The sequence below is a fragment of the Falco punctatus genome (genome assembly GCF_963210335.1).
Source record: "Falco punctatus genome assembly, chromosome: 18".
NCBI classification, from domain to species: domain Eukaryota; kingdom Metazoa; phylum Chordata; class Aves; order Falconiformes; family Falconidae; genus Falco; species Falco punctatus.
In genome coordinates this window covers 4,825,749-4,851,049 of record NC_137598.1, presented here as the reverse complement: position 1 = coordinate 4,851,049, position 25,301 = coordinate 4,825,749, and the positions used below count along the sequence as shown (strand labels likewise).

Here is a 25,301-nt window from a genome sequence, read left to right as displayed (position 1 = left end):
AATCCCCTCCAGCAGCACCCCTCGACTCCCTCCAGCACCCCCTCTAGCATCACCCTCAATTCCCTCCAGTATCCTTTCCAGCATCCCCCCCCAGTATCACCCCTCAGTCCCCTCCAGCAGCACCCCAGATTTCCTCCAGCATCCCCTTCAGCATCTCCCCCCGAGCAGCACCCCTCAATCCCCTCCAGCAGCACCCCTCGACTCCCTCCAGCACCCCCTCTAGCATCTCCCCCCAAGCATCACCCCTCAATTCCCTCCAGTATCCCTTCCAGCATCCCCCCCCCAGTATCACCCCTCAATTCCCTCCAGCATCACCCCTCAGTCCCCTCCAGCAGCACCCCGGATTTCCTCCAGCATCCCCTTCAGCATCTCCCCCTCAGCATCACCCCTCAATCCCCTCCAGCAGCACCCCTCGACTCCCTCCAACATCCCCTCCAGCATCTCACCCCCCAGCATCACCCCTTGGTCCCCTCCGGGTTCCCTCTGGCATCTCCCCAGCTCCCCTCCAGCACCCCTCCTGGCCCCCTCCAGCATCCTCCCACCCAACCTGCCACCCCCAGCCGCCCAGCGCTGCCCCCACCCCCCAGCCCCCAGCTCCGGGCCAGCCTGGCTCTTTGCTCCTCCAAAGATCCCACTGCCCAGCAGGAAAGGGTCAGAGATGGGGGGGCTGGGGGGGGCAATGGGTGTTTCCCCCTCCAGTGGGCATTTTACAAAATGGAACACGGTGTGCCCGGAGCAGTTGAGGGCTCTAGACTGCTTTGGCCGCTCCAATTTTGTGTCCTCTACAACCCCAAAAGCATTTAATATTTTCAAGAGGAGCTGAGCTCAACCCCCCCACTGATCACCCATGTAGGTGACCGGCTGCATCGCCCTCCTGCAGCCATCACCCCCTTAGCCCTTCCCACTTGCCCCAGTTGCCTGTTTTTCCCCTGAGAAAGGCAAAAAAATCTTAAATGAAACATAAAATCCCCTCCCAAAACCACGGGCCCAAGATACTGCTGTCAGTTCAAACTCTCTGAAAAGCAATACTTGAAAATTATGGAATTGCTGGAAAATGTACGTTCTTTGCTCCATCTCCCAGTTTCAGCCTCTTTAAGCTCAGGTCCAAACACAACGGGATCAAGAAACATTTCTCTTCCATTAATGGGAGATGAAAATAGAGGGTCAGTTATTAATTAACAGAGCCATTAGCAATTTCCTGTCCTCGCTGGTGGCACAGATGGGATCCTGCTGCATTGGGGGGAGATGATCCCCCTTTCCCTTATTTCCAAGGACAGTTACCAGAATGATTTAGAAACCGGGGGCAACCGCAGTAGCCAGCGATTTTTTTTTTTATTTTTTTTTTCTTCAAGAAATATTGTTCTTGCTGCAGAAAACTGAAATTTTTTATTGCTCTCCCATTCGAGGGATTAAAACTCCCCCTCCTGTCCCATGGGATCGCCGTTTTCTTTGGCTCCTCTGAAAACGTGGCCCCCAAAAAGTCTGATACCGGAGTCTGGGGGCGTTCACACACGGCTTGGTGCACGGAGTTGGCACATTTGCACCCGCGTGTGCCTGGGTGGACGCGGCAGGACGCCCATGTCCCCCCCCAGAACCTGGGCAGCCCCTTGGCCCTCCGCATATCCCAGGCTCCTTAATTAGACAAAAAACGGAACAACTGAGCATCTTCCACCCAAATGTGGGTTTCAGCTGCATTTTTGCTGGCGTGGTTTTCACTCGGAGCGTTATGCGCCGGCTCCAGCTTTTTCAAGCCTGGGTTTGAAAACAAGAGCCAAGGGAGGTTGCACGTACCCTTGTGTTTGCCCGACGCATGCGCCCAGCAGCAAGAATTAAAGCAGGTTGTTTAATCCGGTCTTGATTTTCCAATTTCTCCTTACAGGAAACTGCCCTCAATTCACGTTTGCCTTTCCCAAAATGACACCCACCGGTGAGCAAAACCTGGGCAAAACCAGTAACGTGCCACCCACCCTCCGCAGGCAGGACAGGCACCCTATACTTAAGGTTATTTAGGAAGCAGAGGCACGTTCATGCCAACGGAAAGTGCTGGATTAAAAAAAGAAGCTCTTGTGTCATTGTGGACCATCTGGCTGGGAAAGGGGTGACTAATTGCACTGTACAACGCAACATCTAAAAATATAACGAAGGACCTGAAGAAAGACCAAGCAGCGAAGTTAGGTTGTTGCACTTGAACCGCTCAACCGTCCCGAGTCACCAGGGATGGAGCATCAGGCCAAAATTTCATCACAGGTGACCCCGAACACGGCCGGTGCGATGCTTCACATCATTTCGGGCGATACGGCACCTCACGGAGCACAGCTGCCTCGGCACGGCCGCTCATGGAAACCAGCGCGGCGCCACGGTTCCTTTGACTCTTGAGAAAAGCCATCTGTGCTTGCGATTTTTTAAATTAAATTTACCGGACGTGCTCTCAAAGCAAGAGCCGGGCTGGTTTTCTTCCTTCCGGCAAATTCTGGATGGCTGTTACAATTTTCTACTGAATAAATTTATGTTTTTTTCTCTTGCTCCGGCTCACTTTCCGATCTGGCGCTTCCAGTTACTCAGCTTGCTGGGAAACGATACTTTCTTCCAGGCCCTATAGAAGAGCACGAAACACTATAAAATCATCCCACCGCCTAATTAATTTGAAGAGCCACAGGAGGAAACGTGGAGCAGGAGATGTTAGTGGGAAATCTGCACCGTGATGGTGAGAAAACCCACTTTGACCTTCAGTGAAATAAAGGTCCCGACTCAGCCCAGGGCAGAAAGCAGCTCCAATACCCACACAAATTAAGAAACGAAGCTCAAAGCTGTGGCTCTAAAGAGAGAAGCTGTAGGATTCGTCCTGGAAAACGGTTCTCGGAGAAGCGGCCTCGCCCCCCACGAAGCCAGGCTGAGCCAGGGACCACAGCGCTGTCAGCCCAGCGCCCTGCCCCGTGCACGTCGCCTCTGAAAGGACAAGACCCTCAGGACACACAGATGTTTGTCATCAGCTCTGCCACAGCCACAGCAAATTCATAAATGCAGCTCCATTTCTGGGAAGAGACTTGACTCACAACTATTATCTGCCCTGCCAAAGATGAGATGCTGGAGCTGGAGACGGCAATTAGTCCTGATCCGTGGAAGCAGGGAAGAATCTGGCTATCGATTTCAGAGCAAGTTGCCTCAGACGTGGGAGGCCAAACCCATTTCAGAAGCAACTTGCAAAACACAAAGGCCTGAGATGAGGTTTCTCAAAAAAAAAAAAAAAAAAAAAAAAAAAAAGGCCCTTTTGGGGATTTGGAGCTCATCAGTGCTTTGTGCCTCAGTTTCCCCACCTCTGCAGGTGAATTCCTTTGCAAACCACATGGGCAGCCACTGATGGAGAGTGCTATATAACTCTCAAACTACGGATGCTGTTAATGAGCGAATATAATCTTAATTCTTGTCACATGGATGACACCCCCGCATGCAATTACTTGTTCCTATTATGCAGGGCAAGACCAAAACCTTGCTTGAGGGCAAACCACAGCCCGATGAGGTGCGCCCAGGCTCTGGTGAAGAACCAGCCGCAGGACCAGAAGCTGCACCCTCTGCACCCCCTAGTCACATCCACTCACCGCCTCCCAGGGCTTTTCCTTCAAGAGATGTTTTCCCCAAGAGAGTGAATAGAAAGACGAGACCACACCACGCGCGTCGGTCGCATCCCTGCGCTGCAGGAGCCCCTTTCTGCTCCACTGCTCTCTAAACACAGCGGGACTCGGGCTGAGAGTGCCGACCTGGGTGCTGATAAGCCTTTTCCCACTTGTAGAGCGCTCAATTAAACGCCCATAAATTACTGAGCTGGAGCTGATGAGGTTTTCACGAGAAGAGCTCTAGGCTCTGTCCTTTCCGGGAACACCGGTGGAAGGTGCGATCCTGCCCGTGCATCGAGCCGCTGAGCCTCCCTCAAAAGGCCAATTCAGGTTTAGCGACCGTGAAAACCTTGTGATTCTCCCACCCCACCTTCCACGGTCTTGGGAAAAGGCAGTGTGACTTTTCAGACATCCCTAACTATTTACGGAAAATTCATTTCCTCCCAGTTAAAGGCGACTTTTGAAAAATTTTCATTTCCCATCAAGCTACAGCTCCTCCCCCCCCAGCCCCCCCACACCCCCAGACCCCAGGCCAGTAGCAGCTTTGACATCCACAAAGCTCAACAAGCCAAAACACACCCAGAGCCCTCAACCTCATCAAGCATCGCATCGAGAGCCGAGTCTGGGAGCATAAGTGGATCGCCGGGCAGAGCAGCTCTGCCGGAGCTGGCCCCGGCCACAGCTGGCACCACGATCTCATGAAGGTCCGGAGCCCATCACGCTGATCGAGGTGCAAATATGCGAATTTCCGATGAAGACGAGTCCTACTTCATGTGGGCTAAGACGTGCTTTAAATAGCCTGCTTGGCCCGCTGCGTCCGAGGGGAACATCTCCTGGCAAATGTCACAAGCCTGAGCACCCTCAGAGGCGAGGCCAGCGCCTTGCCCCAGCGCCCCATCACCGTCCTCCAGCACCCAGCCCGGTGTCCAGGACGTCTGCAAGGAGCAACGGGGAAAAGCGGTCAGTGGGATCGGCAGAGGCAGCCTTTTCACAAGCCCCCAGCTGTTTCCAGCCCCCATCCCGGGGTCTGCCATGCTCACTGCTCTGTGCCTGCGGGAAGGCTGGGCTGAGGGTGCTGCAGGCAGGGAGCTCGAGTCCCCCCTCACCCCATCCTCGCCAAAATCCACCGGCAAATCCTGCCTCCATATGGCACCTGAGCATCCCCCGTTATCCCCCCCCTTATCCCTCAGCAGCTACAACCACTATCCAAGCCAGAACATGAGAAAACTGCTTTTGTAAGAAGCAAATTGGAGTGCATTTGTAATTTCCTTTTTATGCCATTATCATTTAAGTGCTGATAAAGCACATTAGGGCTTTACCAGACAGACACCGCTTCCACTTCTTTCTTTCTCCTCCTTCTCAAAAAGAACCTAGCTTCTAAATATAGCCCAGGCTGAAAATCAATAGCTTTCCCCATGAATATGTAGCCACGGCAGCCGTGAAACAATTTTTAAGGGCCTCATTTGGGAGAGGGAATGAAAGGAAATGAGCTTGGCATTACGGGGACCCTCACTGGTGGGGCCAGGGTTGGTGTCCCACCTGTTAGACGCATTCTGAAGGCTTACAAGGAGGACCGAGGGGCCAGAGTTCGGGATGTCTTTAGAAATCATCCCTTTGCGGGCATATAAATCCAAAAGAATAAAGGCAATATTTACGAGCTCGTTTAATTTGCAGATCCAAAGGAGTTCAATACCGGTTTTCCCCCCACCAAGGCTGATTCGACTGCTTCAAGGGTTCCTCAGAAAGGATGACGGGAGGGATTTCTCCCCAGGTGCATCAGGTGCTGCTTGGCAGCCAGACCCCAGGGGCTTTTATGTACCTCATTTCCCTGGGAACTGGAGAACTGGGTGCTTAGAGACTTTTCCAGGACATAACCCTAAACCTCTGCTCTGCCACAGAATCACTGTCACAGCAGGGCTGATGGAGAAGATGCTGAAGCTGGGCAGCTGCCATGACGCCGGGAAAGCCAGGCAAAAGTCATGGACAAAAATCCCTGCCAGCCTCACAATTTACCTTCACGGGTCCTCGGATCTCTACTGGGCCTTTAGCCTCCGCGGGCAGAGCGCTTTCGCTGGGAGCATCTTCCATCCGAAGGGTTTCTGGTGCCTCGTAGAGGTCCAGAAGAGTCAGAAAGGAGTCCCCAGCGACTGGGTTTGGTGCCACAAATTCCTCTGGGCTGCAGCCAGCTCCCACGTCTTCCCTGGGGGCTGTCACAGTAGGAAGCATCCTACAGGTTTGCAGCCACGTGTCTATATCCACCTTCTCGCTCCTCTCTGCCCTGTTGCTGCCAAAAGCTACGGCAAGAGCTGCTCCTCCAGTTCCACCGCCGAAGACACTGGTGTTCGCCGTGCTTGGCGAGTGTTTGCCATCGAGGGCGGGCAGCATGCCGGCAGCGTGCAGCTGCGCCAGGGGCTGAGCAGAGCCCTCCGGGTCAGACCTGGAAGATGCCAGGGCCTCTGGGCATTTCTGGTGGCTCTCTGGTGGCCTTTCCTCTTCCTGCGTGACCATATCCTCCGTGCACTGGATTGGCAGCGACACGGGGATATCTGTAAACGAAAGCAAGCCAGAGCAGTCATGCCTGGGACTTTAACAACATTTGTGTTGTCCCTTCCCATTGCTTTGTTTTCCTTTTGCACTTGCAAAACAACCGGGCACTACCTCCTTGCTGGCAAAGCTCGCCTGTCCATTACTCAATTAAATACAAGGCTGGACCAGCAAAGAAAGAACATCTGAGGACAGCCGGAGAGGGCTGGGAGTCAGAGGAGCATTAGCCACCTTAGCAGACATTGAGACGTTGCCGCGTCCCCAAAAGCCGGGCTGATCCCAGTAATGGCTTTGGTTGAGGTCGTATTTGGAGATGTTTATTTGCGCCCCAGCCCCAGGAAGGACACACAGGCAGCGGAGCTGCAGGGAAAGGAGGCAAGCACAGGGCTGGGAAGCCCAGGAGGCTGCTGGTTTCACAGCACGTGGCAGCCCTTTGCCCGAGCCAATCCCTCCTGACCACAGCAAACACCCTTTAAGGTTGGGAACAAGGGTGCAAAACCCTGCGGGAGTGATGTGACTGCTGGGAGGGAGGGGGTGACAGACGAGTACACGGACCACAGCCAGGGGACAGGGAGGGAGATTTCTTGGAAAACCAGACCGGCTGCTGGGGAGGGCGACAACATTTCCCCAGGGAAGTTTCTGGGCTGCAGATGCTCTGCCACCACCCCTGCTTCCCAAAACTGCTGTAGGCAATGGGTACCATCTGCCCCATGCTCCTTCCCCCCCCTCCCCACGGACAAGATGTGTGAATAAGCAGCCACGTGCCCGCGGCGGTTTTACCATGACCCTGAGCAGACACACGCGCACGTTACTCTGGGTTTGATGGAGAAGGCAAAGCCAAAAAGCCGCAACAGCGAGCACAGGTTGCAGAGCACGTTTCTGCCTCACTCCAGTTTCCCGTTACCCCAGCTTTTCACAGCAAGCTTCTTGCCGGCACCAGTACAAAGCTTCAAATGACACCAGTCAGCCAAGATTTGCAGTTTCAGTGCACCCTCCCCGGCCTCGCTGCTTACCAAGGATGGGTCCCTTCCTGGCAGCCAGCTTCTGGAGGAGCTTGCCCTGCTTGGTGCACAGATCCTGCAACCTGGTGACCTCCTCACAGAGCTGGAGGAATATTTCTTCCATCTCCATCATGCCTGATCAGGAGAAAAGCAAGAGAAAATGACCGGCTGTGCATTGTGCAAAGGCAGCAAGGAGCCACCGAGGTTACCCGGAGCTGGTGGGATGGGGAGGACCGGGCTCGGTCGTGCTGCAGGATCCCTGGAGATCCCACGTGCTCATGCATGCAGGACTGCAAAGAAAGAAGCACTCCCAGTTCTCTTACAATTTACAAAGAAAAAAACAAACTGAAAAGGGAAGTGATTCTTCCCAAGTCAGGGGATAACTGAACAGCCAGGCTGGGCTTTTCCACCTCTCAGCCCACAGCTGCCGCCAGCTCAGCTCCAAACAACCAAAAAGCCCCATTTATTGACAAATCTACCTGGAAAAAGCTGCATTTCCCATTCCCTTCATACCAATGGATCCAATTTTTTGTGCTGTGGCATGAGAGCAAACAAACTCCTGACAACAAGCCCTTACAGGAATGATGTCCAAGCGTGGGGGGCACAATTCCCCTTTCTGGAGATGCTCAGCCCCGAGCTGCCCCTTCTGCTCTCAGAAATACCCTGCAAATTAAAATCCAGCCCATGCCCACACGGTATGCGTTAACCAAATATTGTTACTATGAAATAAAATCTCTCTGCATTGTGTTCAACACATTTCTCCTTGCTTTAACAGCTGTATTGTGGATTAGACTTTCCAGTTTTACCATATTGCATCAATTATTACCAGTCTGAAAGATAATAAATAAAACCAAAGCCCCGTGCAAATCTGCAAGCCATCTGCAAAGTACATTTTAATTTGAAAGATTCGTGCAATCTCAATTAGCATAAATATGCAAATCGGCTTTGCTTCCTGTCATACTTTCCAGGTTCGCTGCTGCTCAGCACTGCAAATTTAAGCTCCGGCTCTGTAATTAGGGGCTCGGCTGATCGGTTTGATGGAGCCTTCTCTGACGCTCTGGGCGATGTGGATTCCCCGGTAGGGGCGAAGGGCAGAAATCCCAACCAGCCTGAAGGAAACGCACCCGGCGCCAGGAAAACTGCAGACAAAATGGTAAGGTCCGCGGCCAGCGCAGGGCATTTCGGTGCTCCTCACACCAGTCGAGCCATGACGGTAACGGCATCGAGCCACGACGGTAACGGCACCGTAGGTCGGGCTCTTTGGGTCTCGCTGATTCTTAAAAACCAAGGCCAAACGCTTTGCACCCCCCAAAGCAGCTAACTTCATAGCTGACATACCAAGTTAACGATTGAGAGGATCTATTTTGTCTGAGCATTATATATAACTATGCTAATTAATTATTAAGAAGCCTTTGATTTAGAGCTGTCATTCCCAGGCAAGCCTCTATTGATTTTGTCGGATCCCTGCTGTTTTTTTCAGTAGTTAACTGCTTCTCCCTTCATTTCCCCCAAATTACTTTCGTGACACGAGGAGGATGGGGCACCAGGAGATTTTCATCTCCTGTGTCACCTGAAAAGCATTTCACGAACGGCAATTAAAGGAAGCAATCCGAGAAGACAAAAATCCGGGAGAACTCCGATACTCGGGGTTCACCAAGCGCCTCAGAGGGCAGGACCCGCGCTGAGCCACCTTCTCCCTCAGTGCCAGGGAACGGGGCTGGTTTAACGGGGTGAAAAGCCCGTGTGTCCGTCCCCCCCCCCCCCATCCCGCCCGTGACACAGCCCGGCGTGGACCCCATGAAGCTAAAAAAGCTCCATTTTTCCGCAGAAGCACACTTACTGTGGCGGGGGGCCCTCCTTCCCGCGGCTGGGGGCACGCCGTGCGACATCAGGCTGGGCGAGTGGCAGCTGAAATAAAAAAGTTCAGCGGCAGCAAACGTCGGGGCAGGGAGTTTCCCCCGCGGATTTTGTGTTAAGAGCGAAACTTCCGCGCGGCGGAGAGGCAGGAAACCAAGCGGCAGCGAACTGCAGGAGCTCGCTGTGCAAACCCGGGGTTTAAATTTAGCTCCTTAAAAGCGCAGCAGACGATGCTGAAGGCCGAGGGTGGCCTCATGGCGGGGGAGCGTTGGCTCCTCTCTGCGCCGCGCTGGGTGAGGCAGGTGCCTTTTCCGTGACTTAGTTTCCCCCCACCTTTCTGTGCTTTAATGGGGGGGGGGGGAGCTGCTGGTTATTTATATGTCTGCGGTGCCCCGGAGCCCTGCCCGACTTATCCCCTGTAAGGCAGCTAATATTCAAGCTAATATCCCAATAATCCAAATTAATACTCACTCTGCCTCAGCTCAAATCTCCCAAATCCTCCGTAAGGCACAGCAGCCAAAGCAAAGTCCTCAGCTGGGTGATTAAAACCTGCCCAGGGCTCATCCCTCTGGGATCCCAGAGAAGCCACTGGGTTTTTTTTTTCATCACCCTCCTGCTTCTCCGCCTTCTCGTGCATCTGCACTGCCGCCTTTCCTGGGGTGCACAGGAGATTTTGGGGCAGCTCATGCCCTTCATGGGCACAGGAATCCCTCGCCAGTGGGCTTGTACCTGTCACATCACCCCTGAAGGGGCTTTGAGCGGCTCTTTCACACCATTAATATCTCACCTGGATTTTCCGGGGAGTTCTGATGCTGCGTCGAGCAGCTGCTGATCCTCACGCCAAAGCTTCATGAAGATGCTACCATCTAGTGTCAAACATGGGGCTTGAGGACAAGGGAAAGGGGGTGCTCGGAGCGGGGGGCTTGCCTTTGGGTTGCCACCCCCGTGCACACCAGGGGAGACCACGGCCCCGTCCCCCAGCGCGGGCTGGGGGTGCTGGCAGAGAGCAGCAGGCTGGTGTCATCGGCAGGTTGATGGGAAGAGACAGACTAATAAGGGATGACACAGAGGGATGGGAATAATTAGCCAGCTCCAAGTTGACGTGGCTATTTATAGCCACCGGTACGCTCACAACAAATATTACCAGCAATTATTGCAGCCTGGTAAAACCAACAGTAAATAAACTGCTGGCTGCAGGGGAAGCACTGCCCCGGGCCAGGGAGCTCGGGGGCTCCGCGCTGCCCGCGGGGTAATTAATAAATAATAACAAACGTGGCACGAATTAAGGAAGAGGCACACGTAGGAAGGGCGTTCACACCGGGCCAGCGCCTCTCTCGCTGCCACCTGACGTGCGGAATTAAACTCTATAACTCAGGATAGGTTCTAAAGCAGGTACGTTTAATTCACCGGCGGGCATCAGGGTGGATAATTCCAAAAGCACCTGCTGCCCCGACTCCTTCGTGCACGTGTGATTTAAAGTAGACATTCATACATAGTCAATAGATGCCCGAGAATAGGTTGGGTTAGGATAATTAGTCTACTGAGAAGTCATTATCCTAAGTTTCCTCCCATTTGGGCTTGCTCATTGTCTCCTGGCGGTGGTCCGGGGGTCGTTGAGGATGAAGGCTTAGGGGTCTCCCTCGCTTTGAACTTTTCACCTTCACTCTCTTCGTGCAGACTCGGTCGTGTCTTGAGTTTCTTCCAAACCCTAAACCGGGACAGATCCAGTTTTCCCATCTCAAGGCACAGATGTTGGGTACCGGTGTTTACCGGCACACAGAGCATCCCGGGTCCACCTCAATGAGATGGGGGCCCCAGGGCCGGGCCTCATCTGCAAAGTCACACTGTGAAACTCCTTTTTGTACACACAGTGAGAATGTTAATTATTCTAAGGTTTCCATACCCTATTCGTCTAGTTATATCTAAGCTTTCTATCACACCCGGCGCTTGGGCAGCATAGGACCTATAGCTCCTGGCAGCGGCCCCAATGCCGGGCCTTTACTGGTCCCCAGCACAACTGGGGTCCTGCCCCTATGGCCTCTATAGGTCCCTGCGGCTCCCAGCACCCCCAGTGCCAGGCTCCTTTAGCCCCTATGGCCTCTATAGGTCCCTGTGGCTCCCAGCACCCCCAGTGCCAGGCCCCTTTAGCCCCTATGGCCTCTATAGGTCCCTGTGGCTCCCAGCACCCCCAGTGCCAGGCCCCTTTAGCCCCTATGGCCTCTATAGGTCCCTGCGGCTCCCAGCACCCCCAGTGCCAGGCCCCTTTAGCCCCTATGGCCTCTATAGGTCCCTGCCGCTCCCAGCACCCCCAGTGCCAGGCTCCTTTAGCCCCTATGGCCTCTATAGGTCCCTGCGGCTCCCAGCACCCCCAGTGCCAGGCCCCTTTAGCCCCTATGGCCTCTATAGGTCCCTGCGGCTCCCAGCACCCCCAGTGCCAGGCCCCTTTAGCCCCTATGGCCTCTATAGGTCCCTGCGGCTCCCAGCACCCCCAGTGCCAGGCCCCTTTAGCCCCTATGGCCTCTATAGGTCCCTGTGGCTCCCAGCACCCCCAGTGCCAGGCCCCTTTAGCCCCTATGGCCTCTATAGGTCCCTGCGGCTCCCAGCACCCCCAGTGCCAGGCCCCTTTAGCCCCTATGGCCTCTATAGGTCCCTGCGGCTCCCAGCACCCCCAGTGCCAGGCCCCTTTAGCCCCTATGGCCTCTATAGGTCCCTGTGGCTCCCAGCACCCCCAGTGCCAGGCCCCTTTAGCCCCTATGGCCTCTATAGGTCCCTGTGGCTCCCAGCACCCCCAGTGCCAGGCCCCTTTAGCCCCTATGGCCTCTATAGGTCCCTGCGGCTCCCAGCACCCCCAGTGCCAGGCCCCTTTAGCCCCTATGGCCTCTATAGGTCCCTGCGGCTCCCAGCACCCCCAGTGCCAGGCTCCTTTAGCCCCTATGGCCTCTATAGGTCCCTGCGGCTCCCAGCACCCCCAGTGCCAGGCTCCTTTAGCCCCTATGGCCTCTATAGGTCCCTGTGGCTCCCAGCACCCCCAGTGCCAGGCCCCTTTAGCCCCTATGGCCTCTATAGGTCCCTGTGGCTCCCAGCACCCCCAGTGCCAGGCCCCTTTAGCCCCTATGGCCTCTATAGGTCCCTGCGGCTCCCAGCACCCCCAGTGCCAGGCCCCTTTAGCCCCTATGGCCTCTATAGGTCCCTGCCGCTCCCAGCACCCCCAGTGCCAGGCTCCTTTAGCCCCTATGGCCTCTATAGGTCCCTGCGGCTCCCAGCACCCCCAGTGCCAGGCCCCTTTAGCCCCTATGGCCTCTATAGGTCCCTGCGGCTCCCAGCACCCCCAGTGCCAGGCCCCTTTAGCCCCTATGGCCTCTATAGGTCCCTGCGGCTCCCAGCACCCCCAGTGCCAGGCCCCTTTAGCCCCTATGGCCTCTATAGGTCCCTGTGGCTCCCAGCACCCCCAGTGCCAGGCCCCTTTAGCCCCTATGGCCTCTATAGGTCCCTGCGGCTCCCAGCACCCCCAGTGCCAGGCCCCTTTAGCCCCTATGGCCTCTATAGGTCCCTGCGGCTCCCAGCACCCCCAGTGCCAGGCCCCTTTAGCCCCTATGGCCTCTATAGGTCCCTGTGGCTCCCAGCACCCCCAGTGCCAGGCCCCTTTAGCCCCTATGGCCTCTATAGGTCCCTGTGGCTCCCAGCACCCCCAGTGCCAGGCCCCTTTAGCCCCTATGGCCTCTATAGGTCCCTGCGGCTCCCAGCACCCCCAGTGCCAGGCCCCTTTAGCCCCTATGGCCTCTATAGGTCCCTGCGGCTCCCAGCACCCCCAGTGCCAGGCTCCTTTAGCCCCTATGGCCTCTATAGGTCCCTGCGGCTCCCAGCACCCCCAGTGCCAGGCTCCTTTAGCCCCTATGGCCTCTATAGGTCCCTGTGGCTCCCAGCACCCCCAGTGCCAGGCTCCTTTAGCCCCTATGGCCTCTATAGGTCCCTGCGGCTCCCAGCACCCCCAGTGCCAGGCTCCTTTAGCCCCTATGGCCTCTATAGGTCCCTGCGGCTCCCAGCACCCCCAGTGCCAGGCTCCTTTAGCCCCTATGGCCTCTATAGGTCCCTGCGGCTCCCAGCACCCCCAGTGCCAGGCCCCTTTAGCCCCTATGGCCTCTATAGGTCCCTGCGGCTGCCAGCACCCCCAGTGCTAGGCCCCTTTAGCCCCTATGGCCTCTATAGGTCCCTGCGGCTCCCAGCACCCCCAGTGCCAGGCCCCTTTAGCCCCTATGGCCTCTATAGGTCCCTGCGGCTCCCAGCACCCCCAGTGCCAGGCCCCTTTAGCCCCTATGGCCTCTATAGGTCCCTGCCGCTCCCAGCACCCCCAGTGCCAGGCTCCTTTAGCCCCTATGGCCTCTATAGGTCCCTGCGGCTCCCAGCACCCCCAGTGCCAGGCCCCTTTAGCCCCTATGGCCTCTATAGGTCCCTGCGGCTCCCAGCACCCCCAGTGCCAGGCGCCTTTAGCCCCTATGGCCTCTATAGGTCCCTGCCGCTCCCAGCACCCCCAGTGCCAGGCCCCTTTAGCCCCTATGGCCTCTATAGGTCCCTGCGGCTCCCAGCACCCCCAGTGCCAGGCTCCTTTAGCCCCTATGGCCTCTATAGGTCCCTGCGGCTCCCAGCACCCCCAGTGCCAGGCCCCTTTAGCCCCTATGGCCTCTATAGGTCCCTGCGGCTGCCAGCACCCCCAGTGCCAGGCCCCTTTAGCCCCTATGGCCTCTATAGGTCCCTGCGGCTCCCAGCACCCCCAGTGCCAGGCCCCTTTAGCCCCTATGGCCTCTATAGGTCCCTGCGGCTCCCAGCACCCCCAGTGCCAGGCGCCTTTAGCCCCTATGGCCTCTATAGGTCCCTGCCGCTCCCAGCACCCCCAGTGCCAGGCTCCTTTAGCCCCTATGGCCTCTATAGGTCCCTGCGGCTCCCAGCACCCCCAGTGCCAGGCCCCTTTAGCCCCTATGGCCTCTATAGGTCCCTGCGGCTCCCAGCACCCCCAGTGCCAGGCCCCTTTAGCCCCTATGGCCTCTATAGGTCCCTGCGGCTCCCAGCACCCCCAGTGCCAGGCCCCTTTAGCCCCTATGGCCTCTATAGGTCCCTGTGGCTCCCAGCACCCCCAGTGCCAGGCCCCTGTGACCCTTGCGGTCCCTGTAGGCCCGTCACCCCCCGTGCCCCAGGCCCCTATAGCCTCTGTAGGACAGGGCAGCCCCCCCGCCCACCCCACACGGCGCCGGTAGCCCCCCGGCCCCGCCGGCACCCCGGTGCCAGGCCGCCGCGGGCCCGGGGAGGCGCTGGCGGGGCCGGCGGGCGGCGCTAGGACGGCCGCGTCGCTCCCCGGGCGGGCGGCGCTAGGACCGCGGCGGCAGGCCCCTGCACCTGTACCCCGCGGCGGCGGCAGGTGGCGGCGGCCCCGCCCACGCCTCGCCCGCGCGCCAGCCCCGCCCCGCCCCGCCGGGACACCTGCGGCCCGCGCCGGCGGCCGGTGAGCGGGCGGGGGTCGGGGGGTCCGGGGGTGCCGAGTGCTGCTGCTGGGGGGGCTGCCGGGTGCTGCTGGGGGGTGCTGAGTGCTCTGAGTGCTGCTGGGGGGTGCTGTGGTGGTGCCACTGGGGTGCTGCCGAGAGGTGCTGGGGGGGCTGCCAGGTTGGTGCTGGGGGGTGCTGAGTGCCGCTGGGGGGGGGGGCTGCCGGGTTCGTGCTGGGGGGGGCTCAGTGCTGCCGCTGGGGGGGCTGCCGGGTGCTGCTGGGGGGCTGCCGGGTTGGTGCTGGGGGCTGCTGAGTGCCGCTGGGGGCGGGGGGCTGCCGGGTTGGTGCTGAGTCCTGCTGGCGGGGGGGTGCTGAGTGCTCTGAGTGCTGCTGGGGAGGGGAGGGTGCTGAGTGCTGCTGGGGGGGTGCTGTGGTGGTGCCACTGGGGTGCTGCCGAGAGGTGCTGGGGGGGCTGCCAGGTTGGTGCTGGGCAGGGGGGGGGGAGCTGCAAGGGGGGAGCTACTGGGGGCTGCCAGGGTGCTGCTGTGGGGTCCTGGGTGCTGCTGGAGGTGGAGGGGTGCTGCCACTGGGGTGCTGGGTGCTGCTGGGGGGGCTACTGGGTTGGTACTGGAGGGGCTGCAGGGCGGGGCTACAGGGTGCTGCCAGGGTGCTACTGGGGGGTGCTGAGTGCTGCTGAGGGGGGCTGCTGGAGGGGGCTGGGGTGCTGCCACAGGGGGGTGCTGGGTGCTGCTAGGGGTGCTGTTGGGGGGGGGCTGCTGGGGGCTCTGGTACAGCTCCCGGTCCTGCTGCAGGGCCCGTGCACTGGGGGTGCTGTATGGACCGTTGCCCTGGGGGAAGCAGGGTCCGGGGGTCCTGCTGTGGACCCCCCCGGCGGGGGAAGGGTCTGGGGGCCCGGGATGGACCCCCTTCAGGGAAGGGGACCTAGGACAGAGCCCCCCTGGGACAGCCCAGCACCCCCAGCAGGTTGTGAAGCTCCGTGGTGGGCAGGATCCAATCCCCTCTCACCCCCACTGGGGTGGGCAGAGCTGCCCCCCAGCCCACCTCTGGGGGTCCTGGCCCAGGACCCCAAGGGCTTACCCCAGCCGGGATGAGGACCCCCATCCCCTCGCACCCCGCAGCTGAGCTGCGATGCTCGGTGAGCGGCCGAATCCCACCGGCAGCGCCAGCCCTTTCCCCGCAGAGCCCGGTGGGGGCGGGGGGGGGTGTCGCAAGCGGGGGCAGGATCCCACCCCACTTCCCCCTGCCACCTGTTCTCCATCCCGAACCGCTTCCCACGTCGCCGTCGTGGCCTCCGGCTCGCTGCCACGTGGAGCACGCGGCCACGGTGCCCTGTTTGCTCGCAGCGACGCGTCAGTCTTGGTTTGCTTTGATTTTACTTATTTATTTCCGCCCCCCCCTCCCCCCCCCCCCCAGCATCTCTCAGCTTCCATCTCTCCCCACGATTCCTCCCTCCCACCCTGCGGAGGATGCTCTGGCTGCCGCCAAATTTCCACCAAACCCCTTTTCCCCCCCTTTTCCCAACCCGATGGGCTCCACCAGCTCATTTTGCCGTCGGTTTTCCCGGGTGCTGGACCAGCCCCATCCCGACGTGGGATTTCTGTCGGGAAACCTGGGGCTTTGCGGGGCTGGAGCGGGCAGCACGCCGGAGCTCAGCCCAAATCCCACCCCAGCGCTTTTTTTCTTGGGATTTGAGGGGGTTTTATTTGTTTTTTGGGGGAAGGTATTGAGGAGGAGGCTGGGGGTTGGAGCCCTCTGGGGAGCTGCGGTGCCGCTGTTGTGCGCAAACCTGCGCCCAGGTGCCACCCTGGGGTTTATTAGCATCGTGTCACTAACGAGCGAGCGTGCTTCGTTAGCGCGGTGACAGCAGCGGCGGCTGTGGGAGAGGGGCGGGGGGGTGAAAAGGGCTTTTTCCTCCCCAAAACAGGTTGTCTTCGCCACCCGCCTCCTCGCGGGGCAGCGGCTTGCACCATGCAGCGAAAGCATCGGGGCGCGGGGGCAGGAGTGGGACGGGAGCATCTTTGTGGAGAGGCGAGCAGAAATTGTGGTGGAGGATTATTATTTCCCACCCACCCCCCCCTAATTCTGCTTCCCTGCGCCCCCCCTGCCCCATGGAGCCTTCGGTGCCCGGTCCTGCCCCGCCGCGGGCGCCCTTGGCAGTGAAGCGTGGTCCGGCCACCGGCTTTGATCCCTGCGGCGCTGAGCGCGGTGACCCCAGGGGTGGCCTCGTCCCTCCTCCACCAGCCCGAGCTCCCTCGCCCTTGAAGTTGCTGGCAGGTGCCCTCCGCCGCTCGGGGGCCGTGCCATTTCCAAGGCGATAAAAAGAAAAGGGGAGAGAAAAAAAAGGAGGAGGGAGGACACCCCGAAGAGGAGGAGGAGATGCCGGTGAATGGCTCCCGCGGAGCTTGGCCATGCTCCGGCGGCAGTGGCTCACAAAGAGCAGCTGCGGGAGGTTGGCGGTGGGAAAACCGGGGCAGTCGCGGTGCTGTGGCCACATCCCGGCGGAGCCTTGGTGGCCAACGCTGAGCTCCCAGTGGCCACCGGCCAGGGCACCGGGCACCGACCCTTCTGCTCAAACCCAGCCAGAAGCAAAGCGCCACGGGGTCCTGCGCCTGGTTTCCTTCCCGGCGATGCTGCAGGCAGGGAAAACACCCGGGGAAAGGCTTTTCCCATGTGGCAAAAAATACTCTGGCAAATGTTACCGGCTTTATTTCGGCTCCGTTGCGCTGCTCCCGGCGCATGTGGGGACGTTGTGGGGTTGGGGACGCTGTGGCAGCTGGCTCGGTCGCAGGAGAAGCTGCTGGGGATGTCCCATGCTTCTGGTGGCCGAGTCCAGCACGTCTCGCGGCGTTTTTCAAACTTCACTTTCTTTCCTGGCGTTTTATTTTTAGCATGGATTTACAGGCTGAAAGGGCTGTGGGGGAAGTGGATTTTCCAGGTCTCGCTTGCCCCCTTGCAGGGAGTGAACTTAATATATAATTAATATTCTATTAATATGAAGAGGATGGACCTGAAGCACATTCAGTCTGGGAATTAACTTGTGGGTGTTTCTCCTCCCCAGGTTAGCGGAATGGAGCAGAACATCATGAAGCACCACGAGACCCCACATCTCTGAAGCGCCTATCCCGCAGGGAGGACCCTCCGGAAGCCACACGGGGGGGGGGGGGGGACAAAAAAAAAAATAAAAAATGAGGCTTTTCCGGAGACGCTACAGCCCCTTGAAGGTGGCTTTGGCAGGTGCCATCTTCGTCATCTTCCTCTTCATCCTGCAGAAGGACGTGGGCAACAAGGACCCGAGTGAGGAGCCCTGGCTGAAGAACATCGTCCAGGGGAAGGACCAGGTCCTTGACCTGATGCTTGGGGCGGTCAACAACATCCGCGACTCGATGCCGAAGCTGCAGATCGGGGCTCCGGAGCGGCAGGAGGAACCGCTGCCCAGCGCTCGCGCCTGCCTGCCCGGCGTCTACACGGCAGCGGAGCTGCGGCCACTGATGGAGAGACCCCCCCAAGACCCCGCCAGCCCCGGCGCCGACGGCAAAGCCTTCAAGAAGGATCAGTGGACACCGGAGGAGACAAAGGAGAAGGAGCGAGGTTACGAGAAGCATTGCTTCAACGCCTTCGCCAGCGACCGCATCTCCCTCCAGCGAGCGCTGGGACCCGACAGCCGCCCCCCGGAGTAAGACCCCCGCGGGTCCCCCTCGGCGGGGCAAGGGGAGCCCGGGGATCGAATGGAGGGAGAGCTGAAAAAAATACATCTATTTCTTATTTTTTCCCCCTCCGTTTTGTCCCCTTGGGGTTGGTTTTTAATGGCAACGGGCAAAAGCCAGCAGCAGTCCTTTGTGTCCCCGGGTCCCTGCTCGCGGCTGGGTGGCTCTGGCATCTCCCCCCCCCCCTCCTCCCCTCCTCTCCCCTCCCTCTTTTATTTCAGCTGGCTGCAGTAATCGGACTTTTTCTTTTCTTAGCCGAGTGGAACAGCCCCAGACCCCGCTGGGGTGGGGTGGGGGGCGAAGGGAGCGGCGTAAACTTGAGAGAGATTTCCTTGCCTGCCCCCAGCCGTGGGCTGCTGGATTAAAGCACGGACCCCCCCCAGCGCCTGCCTGCTTGGGGAGGATTTTGGGGTGGGGGGAAAAAAAGGCTTGAATAGGAGGGAGAAACCCAGCCCTGGCATGGAAACCAGCCCCCTCTCCCCCCTCCCCTGTGCTGGCAGGCGATTATCCGTGCTTAGCAGGTGTAGCAGTGACAATACGGGGGGACACCGGGGCTGGGCGGGCGGCAGGAATGTGATTCACTCTGCCGGTAGCGGGGGGGGGGAGAGGGAGAAATCGGTTGAAATCAAAGCGGTGACGAGCTGAGCGCCACAGGAGCCGCTCTCCTGCCGTGGGGTATGAGTGGTGTTTAATTTCTGTCGTGCCCTTCCTTCCCCATCTTGCTTAGAGCGCTGCTTTTCTCTCCCCGAGGTGCATCGACCAGAAATTCAAGCGGTGCCCCCCCCTGCCCACCACCAGCGTCGTCATCGTCTTCCATAACGAAGCTTGGTCAACGCTGCTGCGGACGGTGTACAGCGTCCTGCACACCTCGCCGGCCCTCCTGCTCAGGGAGGTCATCCTGGTGGATGATGCCAGCACGGATGGTGGGTGGGACCCCAGGGGGGGATGCGGGGACCAGGAAGGATGCGGGGACTGGAGGGATGCGGGGACTGGAGGGATGCCAAGCATCTTTCCATCCTTGGGAGTCGTGGCTCTGAGCCACTCGGAGGACAAGTGGCTGGCGCTGTCTCTCTGAGCAGCCCAGGAGGCATCTGACTCCTCTTCATGGTTTTTGCACCCACCCGGGAGCATCCTCAGGGATTTTCCCATCTCCAGTGCCACTGTTAACCCGGCCCTGGAGAAAAACTGGGCGCTCCTCCCGCATCCTGCAAATACCTGGTCCACCAGCCAGTTGGCCTGCCAGGCTGCAATCCTCATTAGCTACGCCCAGAGCAAATTAACGATGTGGTTCATCATCAGGGCACTGGAGAGGAACAAACTTTGCCCTCGCTCTGGAGATAAACGCTCCCTCCCTGCCCAGCACCCACCCAGGCTCCCAGGGAGGTGAAGCCTCAGGGTGACGCAGGGCTCGGTCGCCCTTGAGCTTGGTTGGGGGTGGGGGGATGGGCGTGGGTTGGACTTGGGGTCCCTCTGGGCACCCCAGCTCTCGCTCAGCCGTTCCCAGCTTTTGGCTTGGCCTTGGCCAAACCAGGAGAGGAACCAGGTTTCCTTTGGAGACACCTTGTCCGCTGTCCCTTCGCTTGGTGACAGCTTGGTCCAGGTGACACTTTGGCCACAGGGCACAGGACCTCCTCGCCCCATCACCCCCCTAATCCCTCTCCAGCGGGGGATTAGGTGGAGCCGGTGTCCAGCTCCTTTGCAAAATTCACTTTCTTTCCCCCAAACCAGCCTGGGGTTTGGGGAGAGGAGGCTCTGCCTGTGCCCGGGGCTCACGGTGCCTCTGAGGGGCAGGGATGCACGGGGGGCGGCAGGGTGGGATGCAGGGACTGGCATCTCCCCGTCTGACGGAGCCGGTTGCTGTCCCCCCACCCCCCACCCCCCCAGACTACCTGAAGGACGAGCTGGATCGCTACGTGCAGCAGCTCCAGATCGTGCGAGTCGTGCGGCAGGAGGAGCGCAAAGGGCTGATCACGGCGCGGCTGCTGGGGGCCAGCGTGGCCAGCGGGGAGGTCCTGACCTTCCTGGATGCCCACTGTGAGTCCCCACCACCTCCTGGGGGTCCCCAGGGAGCTGGGGCGGGGGGGGGCTGAACTCGTCCCCGCTCCGTGGCTGACCCTTCCCTGTGTCCCAGGCGAGTGTTTCCACGGCTGGCTGGAGCCCCTCTTATCCCGCATCGCTGAAGAGCCCACGGCCGTGGTAAGCCCCGACATCGCCACCATCGATCTCAACACCTTCGAGTTCTCCAAGCCGGTCCAGAACGGGAAACAGCACAGCCGGGGCAACTTTGACTGGAGCCTGACGTTCGGCTGGGAGGTCGTCCCGCCCCGGGAGAGGCAGCGGAGGAAGGATGAGACCTTTCCCATCAAGTAAGCCCTCGCAGCAGCGGGATTGCTATCCGCTTCGGAGCTGGTGTGATGGTAGCAAAGGTGGGATGAGCCCTGGGAGTACCGTGTCCGGACCCAGAGGCTGGAATTGGAGCCAGCTGAGGTGTGTGACTGTTGCGGGGTGCTTGGCCATGGGGACAGCCAGGGGTGGCAAAGAGCTGGGTGCCCTGTGCCGGGAGGCTGCGCCTTCCTCCAGCTGGTTTTGCTCGCTTTTCCTACAAATTGGTGTTTTCCCTGTTGGTTTTGGTGCCTCTGGGTAGGTGATGCCATCTCTTCCCACCGGAGCTTCCCCCGTGGGATGCTTGGCTTGAGGGATCTCAGGTGGTTTGTGCCCAGGAGAGGATGCTTGGGCACGGTTGGAGCCGTGGGGCTGGCAGAGGAGAAACCTGCCCTGGGGTTTGGCAAACGTAAAGGACCTTCTACAAAAACGCCTTTAAACTGCCCCCAGCCATCTTGCCACTCAGGCACAGTCTCTCATTAAGGGTTTAATCACTCTCTTCTATCTTCTTGCTCTTGGATGCCCAGCTACCTGGGCACAAAGTGGACGCTTGCGCTGGCACAGCAGCAAGAATGTCACCTGCAGCTCAGACTGCACCAAACCCCCGATTTTTATCGCCTTATTTTGCATATGGAGAAACCCTGAACGTTTTTTCCTGCTGCCCATCTCTCTCGGTGCCCCGCGATGAGCTGGGTGCTCCCACCGGGAGATACCGGACACCCTGCCTGGTCCCCGTCCCCCAGCCGGCGGCAGGGCTGGCTTTGTGCAGAGGTCAGCCGGGAGACGTCCCCGTCCCCAGAAAGGTCCTTTTGACCATCAGCCAGTGGTTTGGCTCCTGGCAGCGGCTCGTCTCCGCTCGGCAGGAGCGCAGCAGCTCAGTGAATCCTTTTTTTTTTTTTTTTTCCCCTGAATAAAAGCAAGGTTCTGTTCCAGCCTCTTCTAAAGATCAGATGGAAAAGATTAGAGAAGCCGGAGGAGTGAATGGGGCGCCGGCCGCTGCGCTCTAATCTCCCCCCTTCTCCCCGGCGATAGGTTTGCAGTAACAATATCCCCCTTTTGCTCGGAGCCGGTGGCGAGGCCCCGCGGTGTCACGCTGCCACCGCCCCCCCCGTCCCCCCCATCAGCCCAGTGCAGCCCCTCCACCAAAGCCACCGCACCTGGGGCACAGCTGGCTGGGGCAGGGAGGTGGGGGGGACGCTGCTTGCACCCACCCCAAGGGCCATCGTGTCCCCCAGACTCAGACTTCTGCCCCTCTGGGTTTATTTTAGCGGTGCCTTGCCCCCCTTCTCCCTCCCCTGTAGGTCCCCCACCTTTGCCGGTGGCCTCTTCGCCATCTCCAGGTCCTACTTCGAGCACATCGGCTCCTACGACGACCAGATGGAGATCTGGGGGGGCGAGAACGTGGAAATGTCCTTCAGGGTAAGGATGGCTCAGTGCCACCTTCTAGGGGTGTCTTCAGGGATGCTCAGTCTCGGGACCGGGGGGGGGGGGGGGGAGGGGCACGGGGGGTTGCCCCTCCACACACATCTCAGACGTTGCCTCCCCGTAGGTCTGGCAGTGCGGGGGGCAAGTCGAGATCATCCCTTGCTCCGTGGTGGGGCACGTCTTTCGCTCCAAGAGCCCCCACACCTTCCCCAAGGGCACGCAGGTCATCTCCAGGAACCAGGTCCGCCTGGCTGAGGTCTGGATGGACGACTACAAGGAGATCTTCTACAGGAGAAACCAGCAAGCCGCGCAGATGGCCCGAGAGGTACCGGCTGCGCCGGTGGGCTTCTCCCAGGGCAAGGGGAGGGGGCTCATCCTGCTGGGAGCTCAGGCTTGTGCAGAGGGAGGAGGTGGGCTCAGCCTGGAGGTGGGAAAGCGAATGCAGGTGGGAAGATGCAGCCAAAAAGCGCGTTTTTCCTATTATTTTTTCTATTTGGTCAGTGTTTTCTAGTAGAAAACCATCAATTAGAAAAAAAAGAATTTTTGCAGCACCGTGATGTGCTGTGCTGTCCCAGGTCTCTCAGTGAGTGGTGGGAGCCTGGGGGTACCTGCCAGGGGCCGGGGTGTCTGGCAAGACCCCGGCGCCAGTCTCGGTCCTGGGGGTGCCGTGATGGACGGTGGCAAAGCCAGAGGACCCCTCGGCTCTGAGCCCCGGCTCGGGACGGTTCTTTTGTTTTTTCCTTGCTGGCTTTGGAGGTTAGTTTAATTTTCTCACGTGACTTTGTCGATAGAAGACGTATGGTGACATTACAGACCGGCGCAAGCTGAGGGAGCGGCTCCACTGCAAGAACTTCACCTGGTACCTCCAAACCATCTACCCGGAGATGTTCGTCCCTGACCTGACCCCAACGTTTTACGGAGCAGTAAGTACGGGGTGCCCGGAGCATCCTGCTGGGCTCAGTCCTTGGCTAGACATAGCAATGGCAGGCAAGTCCCCAAAAAGTTGGATTTGGGGGGGTTTTACATCTAAACCAACGCTCTGGAGGTTTCCGTGTCTGTCACCACGTCCATCACCGGTGGCGGGGCCGGTTCGGGCTCTGGCTGATGGTGAAAGAGCTGGAATCCGGCAGAGCTGGTTTGGGGCGAGGGACCGCTGCGACGTGGCGTTGGGTTAAATCGGGTGAAAGAGCTGACCTGAGCTGGGGACAGGTGGGATGCGGAGCAGCGGCTCATCCCCGAGGATGGAGCTGCCAAGAAAAAGCCCATTTCCCCCAACCCAGGTGTTGGGGTCTGAGCCCACCCCCCTCAGCCGGGGCGGTGTGAAAGCAGCCGCCGCCGCGGTGGCGGCCAGGGCGAGGGCTGGGTGCCAGCTCCCTCCGGGTTTTAATTCACTTTGTTTCCTGAAACCTCGTCCTGGGCAGCTCCTTCCCTTTGGCTCGGTGGCTCCGAGGCGTTGGGGTGGGCGTTCCTGGCATCCTGGAAAGGACGAGGGACCCGGACGTGGCACCTGGTGCTGACGTTGTGTTTACACAGCGATAATCCAGTGCCCCAAGAACTCCAAACCCAAGGCAGGTCCCTACCCCGGGACCTCGCAGCCCGGCTCACCCCCCTGCTCCCGGGGCTGGTGTTTTTCTCCCCGTCCCGCTCCCCTGCAGATAAAAAATGAGGGCACCAAAAGCTGCTTGGACGTCGGCGAGAACAACCACGGTGGGAAACCGCTCATCATGTACCCCTGCCACGGGCTGGGGGGCAACCAGGTGGGCACACATCAGCCCCCAGCGGTTCCCCTTCCTGCAGTCCCCCTGTTTATCTCCTGGGGGTTGCTTTCTGGGGGTGCAGTGTGACGTCCCCTCTCTGCTCTTGCACGCACACCCTCCCCCCCCAGTATTTTGAATACACGAGCCAGCGGGAGCTGCGGCACAACATCGGGAAGGAGCTGTGCCTGCGGGTGGGCTCGGGCTCGGCCGAGCTGGGCGACTGCCAGTACAGAGGGAAGCCCGGCCGGGTGCCAGCCAGCGAGGAGTGGGACCTGGCACAGGTGAGGAGGGGCTTCCCCACCCCGGGAATCGCCCCAGGGGGTGGTGGCATCATCCCCCCCCCGCTCCTTGTGATGATGCTTCTCTGCTGTTTCCCCTCTGTTCCATCCTTTCTACGTCCCACCGGCATCGCTGAGCTGATGCCGTCTATTTTTTTGGCAGGACCGGCTGATTAAAAACCCGGCCTCCGGCACGTGCTTGACAGCACGAGGGAAGCACCCGGCGATGGTCCCCTGCGACTTGGGAGACCCCCACCAGCTCTGGTCCTTCACCTAGGCAGGGAGCAGAGCGGCCCGTGCCCCTGGCTGGCCCCAACCACGCTCAGGAAGCCAGAATCCAAAAAAAACTTCTTTTTTTTTTTTTTTATTTAAGAAGCAAAAGCCTTAAATATGCTGCATTTCACGGTTGCCTTGAACTCAGTCCCGTGCCTTTGGAGCCAGGGAGCTGATCTTGGCCAGCAGTACGCCACGGAGCCGGAGCCACGGCAGCCATCCGGGATGCCCGAGGATGCTCGGCAGCCGTTCGGGATGCCCGAGGATGCTCCTCGGTACCCAGCTCCTGCTCATCCTTCCTTTCCCCAGCTCTGGCCAGAGACTCTTAAATTCATATCGGGCATTTAAAAACGCACCCGTGCCGCCCCGCGTGTGGAAGCCAGGTGGGAAACTCCTGCCCGTGAGGAGGAGGATGGTGACCGGCCGTGTGGCTCAGCCCATAGAAGGGTGGACTGTGGTTTGTGGTGGCCCCGTGCAGCCGAAGGACCCCCACCCCCCGCCCAGTACCACCGGAGGCTGCAGGATCCGACCTTCACCCCCCATGGCACTGCAGGCGTCGGGACCGCTGCTGGCAGGAGGGGAGGAGCTGGGCTGTTTGCCTTGGGTATCAGGCTTGATTTGGGGTGGGGGAGTTAGATTATTTTTTATTATTATTATACGATGATGATTCCTGGGTGCGATTCTGCTTGCCCTCACGCTGACCCGGAGGAGGGTTTTTCCCCACCCGACAGCACAGCTCGAGCGCACCGTGGCATCCTCCCGGAGCGGCTCTTGCCAGCGCCGGGGGGGGGGGGGGGGGGGGGCGCAGAGCTCCTCTCCCCCTGGTTTTCCTCAAGCCCAACAACTGTAGCTGCCACTGTCGTGGCCGTTTCATTTCTCGTGGAGGGGGAAAAAACCCTCCTGGAAGTGGCATGTGGGTGAGAGAACCTGTCTGTGGATACACGACCTCAAATAAAGAGATGATTTATTTTACA

General features: G+C 59.3%; 2 protein-coding genes across 2 annotated transcripts; one reads left to right on the top strand and one right to left on the bottom strand.

The window, feature by feature from the left end:
* Positions 1 to 321: 321 nt before the first annotated feature.
* Positions 322 to 11,071, bottom strand: LOC308054738 (uncharacterized protein). Its single transcript, XM_080368006.1, has 4 exons — positions 8,997 to 11,071; positions 7,169 to 7,291; positions 5,625 to 6,157; positions 322 to 4,546 (listed from the first exon to the last, which is right to left on the bottom strand). Exons 1-4 carry the CDS (start codon positions 9,043 to 9,045, stop codon positions 4,376 to 4,378), a joined length of 876 nt encoding a protein of 291 aa, XP_080224132.1. The 5' UTR covers positions 9,046 to 11,071; the 3' UTR covers positions 322 to 4,375.
* On the top strand, positions 7,334 to 25,301 carry GALNT6 (polypeptide N-acetylgalactosaminyltransferase 6). Its single transcript, XM_080367939.1, has 11 exons — positions 7,334 to 8,309; positions 17,567 to 18,181; positions 18,963 to 19,135; positions 20,097 to 20,246; positions 20,344 to 20,578; positions 21,896 to 22,013; positions 22,144 to 22,344; positions 22,811 to 22,942; positions 23,675 to 23,776; positions 23,905 to 24,057; positions 24,218 to 25,301. The coding sequence occupies exons 2-11, from the start codon at positions 17,694 to 17,696 to the stop codon at positions 24,329 to 24,331; spliced, it is 1,866 nt and encodes a 621-aa protein (XP_080224065.1). The 5' UTR covers positions 7,334 to 8,309; positions 17,567 to 17,693; the 3' UTR covers positions 24,332 to 25,301.